This window comes from Pocillopora verrucosa, chromosome 1 (assembly GCF_036669915.1).
Source record: "Pocillopora verrucosa isolate sample1 chromosome 1, ASM3666991v2, whole genome shotgun sequence".
NCBI lineage: Eukaryota > Metazoa > Cnidaria > Anthozoa > Scleractinia > Pocilloporidae > Pocillopora > Pocillopora verrucosa.
The window spans coordinates 23,138,386-23,158,403 of NC_089312.1; the positions used below are offsets into that span (position 1 = coordinate 23,138,386).

General features: G+C 36.9%; 1 protein-coding gene across 4 annotated transcripts in view; it reads right to left on the reverse strand.

Annotated features, from left to right (window-relative positions):
* Nucleotides 1-869: 869 nt before the first annotated feature.
* Nucleotides 870-20,018, reverse strand: part of LOC131796756 (gamma-aminobutyric acid receptor subunit beta) — a 22,148-nt gene continuing 2,999 nt past the window's right edge. The window contains exons 1-11 of one of the 4 annotated variants that reach the window (XM_059114356.2): nt 12,233-12,312; nt 8,051-8,170; nt 7,494-7,565; nt 6,360-6,446; nt 6,046-6,170; nt 5,443-5,510; nt 4,759-4,979; nt 4,175-4,257; nt 3,533-3,670; nt 2,922-3,334; nt 870-2,454 (exon numbers count right to left, since the gene is read on the reverse strand). In XM_059114356.2, the coding sequence (XP_058970339.2) occupies nt 2,089-2,454; nt 2,922-3,334; nt 3,533-3,670; nt 4,175-4,257; nt 4,759-4,979; nt 5,443-5,510; nt 6,046-6,170; nt 6,360-6,446; nt 7,494-7,565; nt 8,051-8,124 (1,647 nt within the window). In that variant the 5' untranslated portion in view covers nt 8,125-8,170; nt 12,233-12,312 and the 3' untranslated portion in view covers nt 870-2,088. Of the gene's footprint in view, nt 2,455-2,921; nt 3,335-3,532; nt 3,671-4,174; nt 4,258-4,758; nt 4,980-5,442; nt 5,511-6,045; nt 6,171-6,359; nt 6,447-7,493; nt 7,566-8,050; nt 8,171-8,624; nt 8,697-9,864; nt 10,046-12,232; nt 12,313-20,018 lie in introns of those variants that run through there. The other 3 variants (XM_066170956.1, XM_066170963.1, XM_059114355.2) reach the window with 3 other exon arrangements.

Below are 20,018 nucleotides of genomic sequence, written 5' to 3' on the forward strand. Positions count from 1 at the left end.
CTTTCAAAGTGTCTCTATATTTATTCGCAGAGAGAATAGACTGAGTATCTCGACTGTTTGATTCGCGTGATATGGCGCCAAAACGAGCGAAACAAACTGACACTTCCGTTGAACGTTCCATTTTCAAACCATTGCTTTTGCGCATTGGACATCTCATCGTGCTGCTCATCTGTAATTTCTACCTACTTCTGGTGCGTTATATTGGAGAAGGATTGCACACCTTACTGCAGGAGATGTTTGGTATGATTCACGAAGTGATAAAAATTATCCTCATGTTGGCAGCTCGTATAATATCGGAGATTTGTTTTGGTGCAGCTCTAGTGATTGAAAAGATAGTTTCTGCTATTTTACATCTATTCCTTCTTCTAATACAAGGAATAGGAAGATTTATAAACCAGGTGGCAAAAGGACTAGTGGAACAGGCAGGATATGGTATTTCTTCTGCTATCTTTATCATCGTAACTTTGTATTTCGCATGGCGGATTATTCCAGTTTTGAAGCAAATTAATCACGCAATCTCTCTTTATTACAGCGTGACAGAATAAAAAACACTAGCACTATGAGTCGCCGCCAACAGAGTATAAAAAATTGACTGCTAAATAACTGCCAGTGAGGGAAGAGGGAGGAGAGGAAAGAGGTTTCATAAGATTATTATAGAACCTTAAGGGGGATCAGGTGAATTTTATCGAGACACAACAAAAATCAAAACGAAAGTGGTCCTCGCGGTGATGAAGAATACCCAACCCCCTCCCCTCCTCCCTTCTTTCCCCCCCCCCCTCCCCCACCGACGATATAGTAAGAGGAATGCAGGCCTCAGTAAAGCAATAAATGATAAATGTGTGACAAGGAGATACCAACTTTCTCAGTCTTCACTAAATATGAGTTTAAGTTATTTCATTAAGAGTTGTGGACAGGAGTGTAGTGAAGCTGGCTTTACTTGTTATAGACACACGTTTCTTTACCAGGGAAAGGTTGTTTGAAATCCACTGAATTCACAGCCAAAAATCCTGGATGAACTGCTTACAAATCTATTCGCTGACATGGAATCAAAATATCTGTATAAGCTGGCCACATTAGAACGATAGCCAACTCAAATTCTGTAAAAGTTTCCTTAAACATCGAGACGCGCATCTCCGACGGATTGCTCCCTAATCGTCAAGCATTGGGGCTTCAGAGTCACTGAAGGCGTTTATTTGTACTGGTTTAATTCAAATTTATTTCTTTACCTCTTAATTTTTTACTCGGGGATATAAGTAGCTCTAAAATATCAAATTTATTTCCCTATCTGTTAGCTCTTCATAATTCGAGAAAGAATATAACACTCCGGCTCTTTGCACTCAGAGGACTGATTGGTGATAACAGTCATGTTAACGTATGCAAACGTTGTTTGACTGTGTAAAAAAATATTGATCGAGATCTCTAAACTAGCATATATCGCAACAAATAAAAATACAAATAATAACGATACAAGGACGCAAACAGCGTTATAGAGAAAAAAAACCAGAATAAGCGCAGATTTTGACCAGCGCCTCTAACTGATAAAATAATTGTTCATATTCGAAGTTAAGAGATACAAAACGTTCAGCGAGATCATTTGGATGGTCTCAAATTTAACTCCCATTTGACACACAAAAAACGCGATTCAAGGGCGCGTGGCTAAAGGGATTCCCAGGGTAAATTTTTGGTAAGAAGAGATGGTGATTTCGGGTAATAACAAAATATCCTGCTTTACTCCTAAATTTCAACAAAACTCTGTTAACCCCCCGTCCTCCCCTCTGGCGTAAAGTCCTCTTTACGCACCACAATTTTCAAAACCAGACTGTAGATTAGGTAAACTTTTAAAAAGCTAAAACACTCTGCGCGTAAGCTGTTAACCTCTCGCCATTATCAATTACGAGTATAATTTTTTCTCAACCAAATTTGGCAATGTAGTTCGGCTGAAAGCGCGCCTCGACGCTGTCACCCGTTCTTCTTTTTGGCCACGAATTTAAGTCTTCAGAACTCGATTTCTAGACATTCCACGTTAACAGTCGAGATAGTTTAACCTGTTCTGCTAATGTCGCATTCAGGTGACTTTGTTATAATTTATTACGCAACTATATTCTCCCATCGCACCGTGTAAATGCCAAAGTAAATCCCCAAAAAGATTGTGTAGGAAAGAGGAAAAACTATCCTAGAATACTTATCCAGATAGCAGATCTCTTCTTCACCATCCTCGATTGTCTTTCTAATCATTTGAATCATAGAGGGTCGCCTATGAAGCTTTTTCAATTGATCCCGGTTTGGTTGTCGTTTAGGTTTATTGGTCAAATTAGGCGTGGGTTCTACGATTCTCACAGTACGCCCAGGCTTGTTGTGATTATTGACGTTAAAGTTCACAGGGCTGCCGTCCGTTCTTGGTTTACCATGTTGAAAATCATATGTTTTGCTGCCTACGGATACTGACACAGAAACCTAAAAGAAAATGAAACTTCTCAGATATACATCATTTTAAGATGACGTAGTGATTGTCAAGGCAGATAGCCATTCCTTTTCCCCTCCCCACGACTGCTCCACCTTCTCATGCTATTAAACCTCTTCAGTAATACTGGATGTTGTCATTCCAATAACCCCAGGAAAGCTAAATTGTGCATCAACGTCCATTTTAAGGTATCAAAACTTGCAACGACACAAGGGTACAAAATTGATGTTATCATTGAATATATTAATTCAAAAGGGGTTAGCATGCTAAATTTTTTCCACATCAATTAATTCCGCATAAAGGGAAGAAAAGTCATGTTTTTTCTGTTAAAAAAAGTCGGTTCAAAAGATCTCCTATAGAAGGAAACAAGTGTTATTATTTAAATTTAAAAGATAAAATGATCAGTTAACTTTGCTCCTCTCTACAAATTATTATTTTTTATCACTATTACACAAAATACCTTTTCATCCTCTGAATCTGAAAACAGCAGCTCTGCCTCCCGCTTCCGGTCACGTGCCAATGTTTCTTTATTTTTTTCGTTTTTCTTTTTCTTCTCCTTTCTTGTCTGTTTCAAAACCAGCACGTACTCGATCAGGGTCATGAAGACAAATACGAACGAACCCAACAAAAAATAATCCACGGACTTGAGATATGATACACGTGGTACATTATCATTCATAGAGCCTCTCATGAAACTAATGGTTAGAACCGTAGCTATCCCCAGTCCTACGCGGTCAGAACCATCGGTCTCGTCAATCCAGAAGCTTACCCATGATAAAATCACAACGCAGATACAAGGTATGTACATTTGGAATATATAATACATCGTTCGACGCCTGAATTTTATTGTTGTAGTGAGACCTGAAAATCCCTCTGATGAATGCAAAAAAGAAGAAACGTTTTTGTCAGAATCTAACTTATCCAAAGGTATATCTTTTAAATGGTTACACAGTTGACTCATTCACGGTGAGAACTATGAAATCGAAAAAGATGAGCTGGACATTTAATCGCTTTTTGGTGTTTTGGAGGTGTCGCTTGAGCAAGCAACCTATTTCTTTTTTATAAACTCACCTGAATGGTAGATTTGATGTTTTCCACGTCGTTTGGCTGACAATATGTCAAACTGGGCCATTTCTTTGTCGTAAATGTAAATGTCAGTTCCAATTTGTTGTTTCCAAGTTAAATTCAAGTCCTTGCTTTCGAATGAAACTAGAAGGCAATCAAAATGCCGTAGTTTTTAAAATAGAGGGTCTTCATCACAATTTCAACATTTAACAACTGGTGCGAGAAATACACGCACCATGATTTTTGGGAACGAATTCACCTCATAATGCAATCAGATCCTCTGATACAGTCCGGCAATTCATGGAGGCTGCAAGGATTACGTAACTGGCAGCCATCGCCTTCGTCTGCTGTGGCCCAGGTGAGATTTCTCGACCTGACCTGGTTCAGTTTGTTAATGGTTCCCCTCTTTTCTCCTAAAGTATTTTCTATGGATTCTCTGGTTTTCCACCCTCCATCCGAAACAAACAAACAATATGATAAAAAAGTCCTGTTATTACGACCTACGTTTCCTGGCCCGACGATCTCAGTGACCCTTTCATTGCCAAAAGACGTAACGGTACACATTCATAACTTTTAATCAAAAGTGCAACAAACTCTTTCCAATTATGCATTTCGTAGTTTTAATTGATGATATTATTTAGCACTTACAGCTCTCAAAAAATAGGTGACAGATCTGTTCATCTAACGGATAATCCCTGAGGTCCACTTTACAAGAGCTTCGAGCAGTGTATCTGTTAGTGAAAGATTAGGTCTATTTTCAATGCATCTGCCTCTCATTGAAAGGCAACCGAGGTGTAAAGCACTTTGTGTGGGGGGGGGGGGGAGGGGTATGTGAATGATCTTTGCTTCAAGCTCACATGAAAAATTTCCCTTAGAAAACCAAATCCTTTTTCTTTGTGCAAAAAAACAGGGAGGAGTCAATTCGGTCATCGTATTTCTGTCATTGTGAGGTAACGTGAGCGTAGTAACTTCTTGTGCAAAGATGTCACGACACCTCTTTGAAGGCTAAATTACTTCAAGCCACAACCACTTGTCTAAGTGCCTTAAATATCGATGTCTAACCATCTGTCTGTCTGTCTATTTGTTTATCTGTCTCTGTTTGTCTGCATTACCGAAGTTATTCCTTCGTTTTTTCCCTACCTTTATTTCTTCATACTTTTTCCTCGTTTTCTTTATCATGGTGCGTATCTTCTTTCGTTATGCGTGTAATATTTTACTTGTGCCCTACTTACCTCAATACCAGCATGATCGTTCCGTTTCCCAGATGGACCCAGGCTTTCTTGTTGACTGCTATCAATTGGTGGATTTTTGTGTCGATTGAATTTACAATAAAGGTGTCTGGGACCCAGAGTTTGTCCGTTGCATCTCCACTCAGAATAATTGTTTTGTTAAGACCAAATCCTAAACGAGGATCACGCCAGAACTGTCCCATGTATAAGTCAACGGAAAATTCCTAATGAACACCAAAGAACTATCATTATGAATCAAACTATGGTTTTAAGAAAATGTGGCTTGATGTGACATTATTTCCATGCATACCTAAATAACTTTGGACACTTAATTGAAATATATCTAGGAGTATGAAAACATGTAGCCCTGAGCCAGGCCTAGAGGTGATAAAGGAGCTTTGGTGAATAAGTATGAGCGTATGTAAAGATGCAAAGTCAGATTTCCAGCCAAGTGGCCCTTCCTTCAGAAAATCATTAATCCAAGGAACCACGCAAACAAACATACAATTGCAATCTGGCATTGCAGTACTTTTTCTCTCGTGCGCGCCATGAATGGTTTATAAACCAAGCCAGGTGCAACCTCCTCTACTTATCAGATGCAAATCGCGACTTGTTAACTTGCCTTTTACCTACGCTTCAGCACTCCGCTAAGAAGCTAATAAACTTCATGATCATTACGATTCTTACCATATTGGTTTCACTAAGTTCTCCAAATGAAAGAATGAGTAGGTCCATGGCGACGTCGAGTGTTTTAACTAGAATGGGAAGCAATAGGCATAATGTCGGATCTTTATAGCGTAAATGAGAAGCTGGAGAAACACAAGGGGTTTTCTTTCTTGAAAGTATGCTGTCTGATATCAATATTTTTTCACCCGACATGGATGCAATCGCTAAAAGTACCTTACTTTAACAACTGTGTAAATCATGGGCAAACTCAACTATTACCATGCAGTTCTAACAAGTCACGTAAAATGTGGTAGATATCTCAAAATAGTACTGGGAAAATAACCGAAATTAAAATTCTAATGTACTTTAAGCGGTTATCAATCACTGTCATTCATACCTATATTCATTTATCGATTAATTCGTTCGTATCTTTTTAAATCATGTCCCGGGTAAGACTCGTGAGCCAACCGAAAAATTGGGTGGGTGAATGGCGTCGACGATCGTGACACCAACGGATTAAAACGTTAACATTTCTATTTAAAGTTATGAGTGATATAACCATAGCTATTTCAAAGTTTTGAAGTCTCCAAAGATATGTTTAACTTAAAAGATATATGGTCCTACCATCATAAAAGGGTCTAATACGCTTGTCGTAGGTTTTGAAAACTGCTTCCAAGAGACTTGACATACTCTTTCCCGCCACTGTTTCGTTAATGTACTTATTGTTAAGCACTGGCATGTCGTCTCTCCTGTCGAGGTACAAAAAGCTTTGTGATAATCAAAAGGGACAATTTAATCAAACGCTGGCCAGGAAATTAAAGGGACAACTGCGTTCGAATTTTTTTTTTTTTGAAGCCTTCCCCAGTTGCAGAGAGTGTTAGGAAATATCAAAGTAGAAAATTAGACGACTCATAAATACTTGAAGGTGCAAAACATACATGACTTCCACAGCATCTTCTACAGACACGTTGCCAAGAATCATACGGGTCAGGTTTGAATGTGGGTGAGTACTTCGCACAGTTTTCCTGTGAAGAAAGAGCAAAGAAAGTCTTACTCTTTTTTTTCCTTTCCGCTTTGATGTGAATTGATCGTTGTGGTCTTTAATGTTGTTTCACTGCTACTATCGATCATTGCATTCCTTCTGGATTTTTGAAATCCAGAGTTCTTTTATAGATGAATCACGGTCTAATATCTCACTGTGTTGCGCATGGACTGTTGATTATCGAAACCTTTTCAACCTTTGAGTTAAGATTAATTTTGATTTATTACAGGGCCTTAATGGCGACGAAGGCATCCAGCATAACGACTTGCAATAACAGTAATAATGATCGACAGCTTATTGAAACAGAAAGATGATTACAACGGGTTTACCAGTCATAGACCAAAACCGAGTGGTTTTCAAAATAGGATCGCGTTTTAATATAGCAAGAATGATGCAATTCATAATCACTCGAAGCAATACTGAGGGATCTTAGGCAGTGTTCACACTTGGTGCCCGGGCACCGTGCCCGGGTTCTATTCTACGCCGGGCACCAATGTGAACACACCTTTTTTCCTGGTACCCACGCCAGAATTCGGGCACGGTGCCGGTGCCCGAGTACAAGGTCTCGACCTTGTACTCGGGCACTAAACTGGGCACTGAGTCCTTGTGTGAACACATTTTTCGTTGGTGCCCTGGCACTTTACCCACAAACCACTTGTTTTCGTACCCACAATTCCTTGTCCCACTCGAGATTTCAAAATGGCGTCCGACGGTGCAATAGTGAGCGTGTGCTCTGTTTATTGAATATGAACATATCTTCAGACTGGGTACCGTGTGTCTGAACACAGCACCATTTTGTGCCGGTGCCCGGGTACTAGTGCCCGGGCACCAAGTGTGAACACTGCCTTAAGGTGCTGAAAGTCACTTTCCTTACTTCATCCGGTGTTGCATTAGAGACTGCCCTGAAGGCTTCGCTATGCATTCTAAATTTTATAAATCGAGGATTTTGCTTCATCGCATTTTTGACCTGAGGTTGCGATTAAATAGATAACTAGTAACTAGTTTAGAAACTAAAATTACTCTAACTTACTTATTTCTAAAAGGAAGGTCGGAATTGTCTGCCGGATTTGTGTCATTCTTTTCCTTGTTTCCTCCTAAAGATCTGAAAGCAACAAAGTGTATATTCATTTCTAAATCAATATAAATGTAGACAAAAGAGATGATTCGATTGTTTTTGGGGAAACTTTTACCATTATTATGACATATGTTTTGCTATATAACACTGAGATACAACTTAACCATCTCTAAATTAACAACGAGTGGCTACTTGGCTGGTTATGACCAATAGTAAATCAAAACAAATACCAAAGCTAACAAGAAGTAGTAGACCAGGGCAAAGACGTGTATACATCAATTTTAAATCTTATTTCACGACTTACTGCTCAGTATCGATTTACTTTAAAATGCCAAAGATGCTCTTTACTAATTTTAAAAATTTCTGTTTTGGTACGCTCTATAGTGGGAAAATTATAGGGATAAATTTATCTATGTAAACATTTCAACTCATTGTGCTTCTTTTTTTTTTTATCTCAGCACATACATGGTCGCCTCATGAGAGTAAATCTTCAGAAAATAAGACAATTTTACCTGCTCTCAGATTTGGAATTCCACAAGCAGATTTGACAAAGAATTATAAACGTTATAGTCTGATTGCATCGCATCTTCGAAGGTTGTAGTTTGATAATTTCATTGAGGTTACGACCGGACCTGAGTTCAACACAAAGGAAAAACATCATTTAAGGTTATAATGATACTAATTTACTAATTACCAGCTCATAACCGCATGAGCAGAAAACTCCTTCATGCCACAAAACTGGGTCATGTTCAACTTGTCTTTACGATACATTACAGAGTGATAGCTGATAAACGAACAAGAAATAGTAAAGACACTTTGCATTTGACCAAGAAACAAAGTGAATACACAAAAACGAGAGGAACTGAGGCGATGGCATTAAAAGTTTTGGCTCAGAGAACAGTTATGTAAACAGATACTCTTAGAACAGATGTTCAGATGTTTGCAAAAAAAGTATGCAAAATCTTCAGATTTGCACACGAAGGTATGTTCGCGTAGGGGAGATCAGCTGAAATCAAAATACAGCAGAAAGTAAAGTTTTAAAAACAGAATCCTCGGTTCAACGTAGCTTAAACCGGAGCCACTTACACAGATGGTACAGGCTTAACGCTACTTTCAACTGAGCTACAAAGCTGTTTGCACGGCGTATTTTGATATACGAGCAGGTTCTTTGTCACCTCGAAGGAATTTTATCAGAAATGAAATTTGAAATATAGATCAACATATCTGAAGGTTAACTCTACCTCCCATATCAATACATAGAATCTAACACAAACAAGCCTTTTCACATAACGTTTTCATTAATCGGCAAAATACGCGATACGGTCATATTTTGTCTGAGTGTACAAAGGTCACAATGCCCTCGGGCTTAGCAATGGAGCAAGCGTTTTCTTCCATTCATTTTGTCTTAACTATTACTACACTCCCACAAACTGCATCAAGTTTTGTTGAAACATCCCACTACCTTCTCAATGGAGTCCAATATTCCCATGACAAGCAGCAAAGAACAAAATGTGCTAAAACCTTTGCCGGACTTGCTGCACTGATTCTAATTATGCTTGTCCATTCATTGGGTATTAAGCAAACGAGAGAAATTCAATAAAGTGATCGAGAAAAATTCAGTTGGTCCGAAACTTGGCTTGAACTGGTCATTTCAGACTGGTAAAGAGAACCGTAACCTTTTTCAATTTCTTTATTTTGTTCACTTGCCTTCGGGCCTTCGTTACAGTGTCCTGAACTTGAAATACTCCAAAGTAAAAATATCTTTAAGATTCCGCTTTATGTTGTTTTCAGTCACAACATATTAATTTGTCGTCAGCAACAGACAATGAAACAGACGCTTATATAAACAACCGAATGTCTACTGACGTTACAAAATGACTGAAAACAAACACCAGTGATTCTCCTCTTTCGCTAAATATGAATTCTTTTTGTTCTTTTCTTTTTGTCTTTGGCACAGACATATACGAAACGGACTAGAAAAAAAGTGATATAATCGGCACTCGCGTTACCTAAAATGTTCTTGTAAAGGATGTGGTGCGCAAAAATTATCAAATCAAATTTTCATAAGCAGACGATCGTCTGAGAAGTTTCTGAAAAATACTTCACGTCCCCCCCTGATTACAACAGTGGGAACAAGTACTGCTATCGAACACTCCTCTTTCAGCGGACGTTGTCGAGTGTTCACTTGAACTTTTTAGACATGTAAATCAGCGAACACGATCTTCAGTATTTGCTACTACGGTGCGAATTCGTTTAAAACAAGTTTGCTCACTGCTGGATATACTTATTCAAACCCTGAGGAATGTCTGACAGTTAAACCACTTACCAAATTCTTAGAAGTTGCTGTTGCACTGCTCTCTTAAGGAAGATACAACCAAACACAGTATCCAAGCGGTCAATCTAATGTATCAGCTCATGTAATACATATATGACTTGAATTTATCATATTCGTCAAAATTTGGTCCAAGCGCCATAACGACACGCATGTTGTCTTATCACTCGCGCACCTTAAAGTGATCACGGTCCGAAAGCAACAATTTGACGATGACCAGTGCGTTATCGCACAGAAAATCATTGACAAACAGTGATCCTCAGTTTGACAAGATGTTCATGTCTAGCCTATGAGGATGGCTACATTCGAATTCAACATTTTAGGTGTTTTATTTATGTTACTTTTAATAATGCGTTTCAACTATAGGCACGTTTAAAGACAAATGAGTCAACACGATGAGGTCAACAAGACAACAGGCAAAGTACTTTTGGCAAAAAAACATCTCATTAAGATAACTATTGCAATCATTAACTAATCACATTTATGTTAGGTGAATGTCTTGTAATGATTACACACGCGCTGCCTTAACGAGAAGAATCGAAATCACAACAGAATTGCTGCATGTCTTTAAACTGAGCCTAAAAAAACTTCCTTTAGCGAAACTACAGAAGTTGTTTGTCTTCGCATGTACGCATGTACACTAAAACGATAAACAGTGGATTTTTAGATCCTTGCTATCAGTATTCCTCTTAAGATACTTCTTGTAAAACTATGAGCGAGATGCCGAGATAAGCCGGTTATCAATATCACGAGTGTTTTTGTCTACGACTTGATCGCAGGTGAGCAGCGACTTAACTGGAAAGTCTTCTTTACCTTGCTATCTTAGAAAATTACGAGTTCAAAATGAGCGATGAAACCTAAATATGAACTTGCGCTTCCATCTACCTTCTTATTGGAAAACAATACCAGCTTTAGCAATTCGTTTACACAAACGCAAACAGCTACAAAACCGACCATTTCACTCTAAACGAGCCCTCGTTTTTTCTATCAGCAGCAATTTCAAAGAGAGATGCGCAGAAGAACAACGAGCCTGACTCAATCCCGCAATTCAATCAAGAAAGCAAACCACAATGCAATAGATAAATTTAAAAAAGAGGTGTGACTTAAGAAGAATTATTTAAGGTAGAAAATGCTTGCTTTTGACTCAAAATTACTTATATACTTGCGTAAGTCAAAGACAGTTTCAGAGGAATAGATATAACATCGGTTCAATTGAACGACTGAAGTAAACTAAGTGAAACCATCTCGCTATTTAACGATTAGACTGAAAGCGATATTGCTGCTTCACTTGGGTGCCAGTATATAAATGAAGTATTCAAATCATCACGAGAAAGCTTAAATCTTTCCTGCAAGCTTATTTAGTATAATTATTTGAACGGAAAATTGCTAGTGTTAGTGTACAAAATACAGCCTTATAGAAGATCTTGAGGAATTCTTTTTCGGAACTCGGCTTTCGACATTATTATCAAATTAAGGGAATTCTGACCATTTCCGATGGTAATTGGCAGGAGAAATTAAGTCATGCAATGAAATGTCAGCTATAATCTTTTTTGTGGCTACGAAATTGCTTTGTAGGGCCAATCAAGTAAAAAAAAAAGTGTATCAGAAATGTGATTTTCCATTTTTTGTTTAACTTGTGTTTTAAATTGTTTCCTTTGTGGAAGAGCTGATAAACAATACAAATGATTAGCAATTTTTTCAAATTTTCGGCTTGTCCGGCGAAAATATCATTACTCAACATCTACTATGCTTTTTGAATCCTGATGCCTACTACATGCTCGAGCACCTTTGATAGTATGATTTATATTGAGTTCACTTTGTCGAAGACAACTGGTTCGTTAGCAAATTGATGTCAAACAAAGCCTCATCTTGTGGATCGTTGTGGCTCCAACACCTACACCATAAATCTCTGTTAAAAATCCTTTTTTAAGCTTATACATGAGAAGAAACCTTCTATCATAAGCTGATTTTTAGACGACTCCTTAGCAATTTTGATAATTCAGTTTAAAGAGATGTTCACCGTCTCCATTTCTTACTAGAAGTTATCATGCCAAAAGCTAAATCCGAGTGATTCAGTTATACTCTATATGCAAATGAAAACGTATATATTATGATTTTTTGACAGTAAAAACACAGACTATTTTCTCTTATCAATAACATCATGCGGACAAGTAAAATGCTTCGATGTCGACCATTTACGTGATTATAAAAGCGTGCTGTGATTTACAAAGTTCTCTCAGTCAAGTTTGTTAAAACCGACGACGACAGTGTTTATCACAAGCCATGAAAACCCGATAAAATGCTCTTGAACGAAACGAATAGCATGCCTTCATTTCAGAAGGCTAGAATGTAATAATCTTACCACAAGAAGTTGCAAAACACCTCTCGAAGATAAGCTTTGCGCAAATTCTTCCCTCGGTTCGCGTGCGTTTAACCTTTCCAATAGGGCAGAAATAGAAACTACATTTTTTGCCCTCGGCAAATTGTTCCGAAATTAAGTTATAAATTGTGTTTATACGTGATTAATTAGATTAGCCTTAATTACAGGGAGAGTGATTTGATTAAATCGTCTGTAAAAAGAGAGATTAGCGAAATAATTATGATCAATCTCAGTCTGATCTACTTTCGTACGGTAGACACCATAGGTTTAATATGAAGGAAAACAATTAACAGTTAACTGGAAAAGCAGGGCTTGAGAGATAAAACGAAGAGATAACAGCATTCTTTGATTTATTGTACTGCCTCTTAAAAAAATACTTGATCCGTGAAATATCGTTTCCGAAGTTTCAACAATTGTTTGTTAGAAGAATCTAAGATTAATGAACTTGACACTTTCGCTGATGTTTGGACAGCAATCTATCAAAGATTCCTACATCACGAGAATTTATCTTAACGGCTTCGGAATTTTCAGTTGCAGTTTCACAGCCAAGTTAGGTATCTAGAAATGAATCCACATAAAGTTTAAACTTTTTCCATTCTAATTTAGCTCAAGGCAATAATAATAAATACGTCATATTCAAGGGGCGATCTTGCTTTTGAAACGCGATGCACTTGTATTGTTTTGGAGAAAGGCCATAATATTTTCAAAGACACCGCACAGAACAGTTATGATCACAATTTTTACGAGATATATTTGCTACAAACATAAATGAAGAAGATTGTTAGAAACGAACAGATATAATAAATAGTCTGGGGTAATAGAAATGGGTGTTTAGGGGCTGTATATTTTCAATAACGATAACAGTTCTTCTTGGGTCAAATCCGTCACAACCTTCTCGAACTTGACAAGCGATAATATTTGTCGTCACGTCCAACTGACTAATTTGCATCCATGGAAATTTCAATAAGATATATCTCCTTACCACGATAAAAAAAGGTTTTTAGTATCAGCTCAGGTTTTGAAATATTTATCAATGTTTCGAAAAAACAATTAATTTCAAACTTGCCGCGACCAGTTTGAGATATTTAGAGTCTTTTTCACTATAATGCCTCCTTCTTTTTATAAAGCAGAAAAAAAATTCGAGAACGACTTCGATGAGTTGTTGAGATTTCTTGCCCAACCTGCTATCTTTTACATGTCAAAGCTCAAAGAGATTTATATTGCATCAAAATTTTTTAAACTCTCCTAGCTGAAAGACTTAATTTCCTCAAAGCCCTCTCTATAACTGATTTTTCTTGTCCATCAGGACGTTGACAGGTAGTGAGGACAGATGGGACGAGATAAAGTAGTTATGGTGTGTTCATTAAGCTTTGGTTGCTCGTTGGAATAATATATCCTGAAAGTAATAGCTTTCTTTCTTAAAATCCTTTACGTATATGAGAAACGTTAAGTATATACATCATAAGAGTTGCATCAACTTGACTGTTTGAATAGCGTGCCTCCAGTGTCCGTCTCAGTATAAGGTTACCTGCTGCAAGTTCTGTTCGTGCATCTGTTGACAAACAGAATATTCCAACTCACAGAGTCTTTCGAGTTATGAGCGCACAGGGGGTAAATACCATGAAAGAAAACATTCAGATGAAAATATGGAACACTATAGGTAGTAGAGTAATGTATTTTTGTATGTCGACATAATATTGACCAAGGATGAATATTGTGACGCCTACCGAATCAAAGCGTTCAAAAAATTGTTCCTTTTTAGAAAGTTAACAGTTTCATTCTAGAGAAAACAATCGAATTTGAGTTTTCGTTTTTCCCTAAAAGTGCATGGTTTTAAACTTTTCAACAACATAAAGTTTCTTAGAAGTAATGAATGAGATTTTTTTACCCAAAAATATGATTTGGTCCTATTATCGTCGGCATAGGAGGCCTTAAGCCTTAATGTGTACAACCCTCAAGTAGCGGGAAATAGATTATCTCTTTTTCACCCACATATCGATTAACCCTGACAAATTTCCTCATCAAAATTCACAATATACGATAGAGATAGCTGTGCTCTGGTTCTATTCAATATTGCCATTGCCTTCAATCGAACTGTGATGAATTGAGTGATACATTTGAGGGTGATACATTTGAAGATGATACATTTGAAGCGCAGTCATCACTTATAGATCGGTGATGAAGAAAGCTCTTAACTTTAACGGTGGATTTAAGAAGTAAAAAATTTACGACGACGCAAGGCTTTTTAAACACAATGGCTGAATGGTTCACACGGTAAGCCACAATGGAGGAATTACATGGAAAAGACAAATAAACAGATATAAAAATATCTATAAACATCAAATAGCTTGCGTTAGGAAATATGTAGAGCACAATGTTAGTTATGACAAGATAACGAAGCACTAGAAATTCTTGAGGCCGTATGATGAATAACTCAGTGAGACCTCTTTATCATCAATCAACTGTATCAAAACAAACCAAGATACTAATGCAAGTGAGAAGAATACTGACGTTTTCATTAACGATCAAACAAAACAGTCATTTGTTGCCTCCTGTTCAAAAATGTACTAAACAGAGTTTAGATTTTTTTTATTTTCTTTCCGGTTCGCAAGTGATTAAAATTCTGTCAGGAGAGAAAGAAAAAAATTGTCAGGAAGCTATTTTTTTTTTCCAAAAAAAGAACTCTCGCATAGCATTGTTCGGCTTTCTCTGAACGTGTTTCGGTGGACACTTAACGACACCCCCTACTGAGCCTACAAATAAAAAGATAAACAAAAAAGAGTTTGTTGATGTGTCCCTTCTTTGTTTATTACAACTAGTTAACCGAGATTGAGCGACGATATTTATCATTTTCAAATAGCGTTCAGTGGTTTCAATCATAATGTATTTTTTCGCATCGGTAGTTTGGTGATATTGTTTACTGATTTCTTTTTTACATCCCAAGAGGCATGTCTAGGTCTCCATGCGCTAAGGTTTTAGGTTCTAGATGCCGGTTCTTGTTGAACACTTTCAACAAAAGCTAGTTAAATGCTACCCACTCTAGCAATATTTCTCTCAAATGGCGTGCTTTGATTCAAGGACGTAATTTGCCATAAACTTTCCGAACACCTCAGGTTTCCATTACCATATCAAAACTGTGATTTAACATGTCCTTTCGCGTGAAAATTTCGAATAAGCACCGAATTCCAAGTTTGTTTTGAGAGAACTAGAGTTAAACAGCTGGAGAAATGCATTGTGAGCGTTTCACTGTTTACAACTAATCCGGCGGTTGGTCCAGCATGTTTACAACAATGGCCAAGTTTCTATCGAAACGCTCTGCACAGAATATGTTAAGGAAATCGTTAATGATTCCACTCACCTTTTTAATATACGTTATTCTTTTAAGAAAGCGATTTAATTAGAGATTAGAAGGTAAAACAGCTTAGTGTTCAAAGTAAACCGAAATTATGAACCGAAACTCTAAATGCACACAAAACTGAATGAATCATGGCAACGGTCTATTTTGCTGATCAACCTTTCGTCGAAATCATTTTTGCAGGATAACAGTTTAAACAGTCGGCAGATTCTCTAGAAGAGGTGATTAATTGTATTAAATCGACCAGTTTTCCTAAAATTCTAAAAATATTTATATCTCATAAAATTTGTGCAAACGTAATCAGGAAAGCTACATTTAGGTTAATGGTAACTCTTGATCTGAAGTGTCAAGTCAACATTGTTGCTTCCAAAATTCCAGCGATTTCTAAGTCTAAGCCGCCATGCTTTTTCCTTATCTGGTACTCACTCATAGTATTAATTTTCAAGTCTAAAACCTCTGTTTTTAACCCAAAATTGTGCATTTCTCTTAAATATTTTATGTGTACTTCTATTACCGGTAATTGTAACGCAGACTTCCTTACCCGTTCTACAAGACTGTGAGGCGTCTAGGCTGCGCCTGCCATGTCATGTAAAGTCGCTCGAAGGTCAAAGAAAATTGCTTTGCGGTTACCAACTGAACAATGAGGGTTTGTTTCTGAAGACAGATAGAGTCTCCTCTGATCAAGATTTCAAGATTGCTTACTTATCAACTGTTTTCCAGACGTTTAATGTCTTCATTCTTTTGAGCTGACCGCGTACATTACAGGCCCACTGAGCCTCAATTTGCATTCATAAACAATACAGTATTAATGGTAGTTTGTATGTCTGGTTTCAAATGTTAGCGATCCAAAAGAACAATAAGGTGGACAGATCACTCATCACGCTAGTAGTGTTGTACCTTTTCACCTAAAAGTCTGTTTAATGGCGATCTGCTCCAAGCTGAGTTCGTGTAAAAGTAGTCGAGCACAACAGAAAAATGAGCAATCCTATTGGGTATACCTGTTCTTCGGTGCTTGAGTGCCAGTTAACTTTAAGAAGTTTCCAGAGATAATGGTATAATTGTTTTCGTACCTTCAAGTTCGCTGAAAACTTGATCCCTGAATGGCAGAGGAACAACAAAAGTGGGTTGAACTTCTCTGAATGACTCGAACAGGTAAAAGTGACTAAGACCGCGAGCAACACAAAGGAGTTTATACTCTCCAGGGAGGGAAACTAAGTTGACAAAGAACAAAGAATTCAAGACATGTTTGATGGTTCAACTCTATCATGCTGTGCTCAAACGCAAAATTTGACGGTGATTTTGCAAAATAATTTTTACATAGAGACACCCGGATACTCCCCCTGAATATAAAACCAACTTTTCGATTATAAAAGTAAGTTGGAGCAGTTTTCGTGACAAGAAGTTTTAAAGCTGGGCAATTAAAAACAGATTGATCAAACTTTTTAATTTGATTTAAATTTTTGTTCAATGAAAGAAAAGTAGAATTTTATCGGCTTGTTTATGTCATACGTTAACAAAATCCTCTGAGACTGATTCCGCTGCCGTTTTGGGGGATTGCACGGTTTGAACGCGACTTGCGTAATTCATGTGGTCTGCATAGCGAAAAAAATAGTGAAAAGATGGATGCGATATTAAAAATCAGTAGGATAACTGAAACAGGCATTGTAATGTTTATACCAAGTCGCTACTAATTAACAAAGCTTTGTTACTCTGTGCCGATAAACTAAACATTACAATAAAAGAATGACAAAACTTTCAATTTCATCATCGTGACAATCACCATACTGTTTGCTCCTAATCTTGAAACGCCACCTTCTCTAGTAATGAAAACTTTTGGAGTGTTATCCTTTTGTGACAATTTATGATGGCAATAGATTTTCTGTTAACGTAGCTGTACCTGAGTATACATAGGAAAACAAATAGATATAATAAACAGCTGACAATCTACAGCACTTCAGTTGCAATGATTCTGTTTTCAGAAACTGTTTTCAAAACAGCCATTGATGCTCGCCTTACTAGCTTCAATAAACGGTATAACAGAAAGTACATTAATTTCGTGATACAAACAAAATTTCTGTCAAAGGGAAAAGGCATCAACTCTGCTATCGGAGGGTAACTGGCTTTACTACATCCATTAACCCGCAATTGCACGTGTACAGAATGTGACCAGGAGTAAGTTACGAATCAGTGATGGATTTAGTCAGACCTTGTCAGGTTGTGGGCTTCTAAACTTCTTTAAAATTAGATAGAACTGAAAATTAATTTTTTTCTTGCCAACCGTAAGTACTACTTACAAAGTAAATGCTTGTGATTGAGTTTATTTTGAGATCACGTGAGGATTTGGTTTTCGTTTACGTAAGGCGAACATTTCCTAGCTGACGACTAATTGTCTTATCTACCATTATGAATTATACATTCAACTTTGGGATTGGAAGCTGCACCAATGACTGCAACTAGTGTTAAAGGGATAATAAGATATGTACGACTCAAAATTATTTTAGACGATGTTCTGCTATCAACTTCATGAATTTTTTCAAGGAAAATGTAGAGCATTGTGCAGAATAAATAAGTGAAGTGAATCAGCACACGAATTAATGATTGAACGAAAGAACGATTAAGTGGACGGATGGAATCATGAAAAAATGAACCAATCAATAAGTTAATTTTAAAACAATTTAAATATTTCAGGGGTGTGGACGTATAATATTCTAAAATATCTTTATATACTAAGAGCATTGTGCAGAATAAATAAGTGAAGTGAATCAGCGCACGAATTAATGATTGAACGAAAGAACGATTAAGTGGACGGATGGAATCATGAATAAATGAACAAATCAATAAGTTAATTTTTAAAACAATTTAAATATTTCAGGTGTGTGCAACGTATAATATTCTAAAATATCTTTATATACTAAGGACTTTAAGAAGAAGTTAAAAAAAACAAAACGTAACGGTGAAAGTGGATGGGAATGAGTTGTGGCTGATGTCGAAGCCAAGAATAACCCCTAATAAACTGCACGAGGGGAAGACTCAGTTTTTAAGTATGCCTTGAATATTTTCCATCTACATGAAAACTTTTAGCTACATATCAACACTGCCAAATAATGATTCGTTCCAAATCTTATGGCTCTTGAAAGTGGTTCTGTGTTCCAGGTAATAACATCCTTGAAATATCTTAAAAGCTTGAAAGAAAATAATCGATTATTACTTCACCGAGCACATTTTACTGACTTTGATTCCAAGCTGGATTGAAACACTTCATAGCAATCATAAAGGGAAATTATCTGTGATTGGAACGAAGTGTGAATTCTTTACTGACTTTCAAAGCCAAGGAATTAATTCAATCAGCATTCACAATAACAAATCACATACCTTTTGTCAACTCCTTTTAGACCGTCACCAAGAAGTAAAAGCAATTGTCTGTGTTAATATTTCCCAAATTAGAATAACAATGAATAAAGATTTCTTTAAGGATCAACTCAATCAAGTTGATTTAATCTTGCTGATTCTTTAAGTCTATTTTATAGCGCATTTTGAAATGTACTTTGTTTTAATTCAAGGTAGAAGATGACAGACTACACAACACAGAAGCTTAGAAAACTAAGATTCAACCGCAAATTTCCTTTAGTAAAAACCGCATAGAAAAACACTTAAAGAGTTAAAAGATTACGGAATATAGCCGCGAATCTGCGTTTAACTCGAGGTTGTAAAAAAAATACATGTATATATATATATTCGAGTGTAAACTAAAACCCGAAATGTAATCATTCGAACGCTAGCAAATCCATTAAAACCAGGAACATCTTAGAAAGGCTTGTGTATGAAAAATTTTAAAATGCAAAATGAAAGAATACGAGAACTAAGATCAAACATAAACTGGAAGTTAGCGAACCAATCAGTATTTGTATTCAGTGTAAACTTTACCGGGTTATCATCGACAGGAAATTTAACCAACCTATTTAGCTATTTTTGAAAAGGGGATTATTTGACAAGATCTGAGGCAATTTAACCGAGAGCACTAATTAAAATTAAAGTACCTTTGGATTTTCGATTTCCCTTTGCAGTCTACCGACTTCAGTGAAAAAAACTTGACAAATATCGTCAAAATATAGAAATTTGTTTTTTGTGGTCAACGGTGAATAATGAAGTCGTTAAAACATTTTTACACTTTTACTTGGTGTCGTGGTCACAGAGGAAGTTCTATAAACAATAATGTACATAATTTAGAAGAAAAAAGAAAAACGTTGTGGGAGATTAATTATCAAGAGCGTTGCTATGGTACTTCCTGCTAGTCAGGTATAAGCATGACCTCGTACATCAAAACATAATTTGGTTTGTTTGTTGTTTTGGCCCTAATGAGATTTTTGAAAATGAAAGCACTGCAACCTTTTCTCGTTAAACTCCCACTCAATC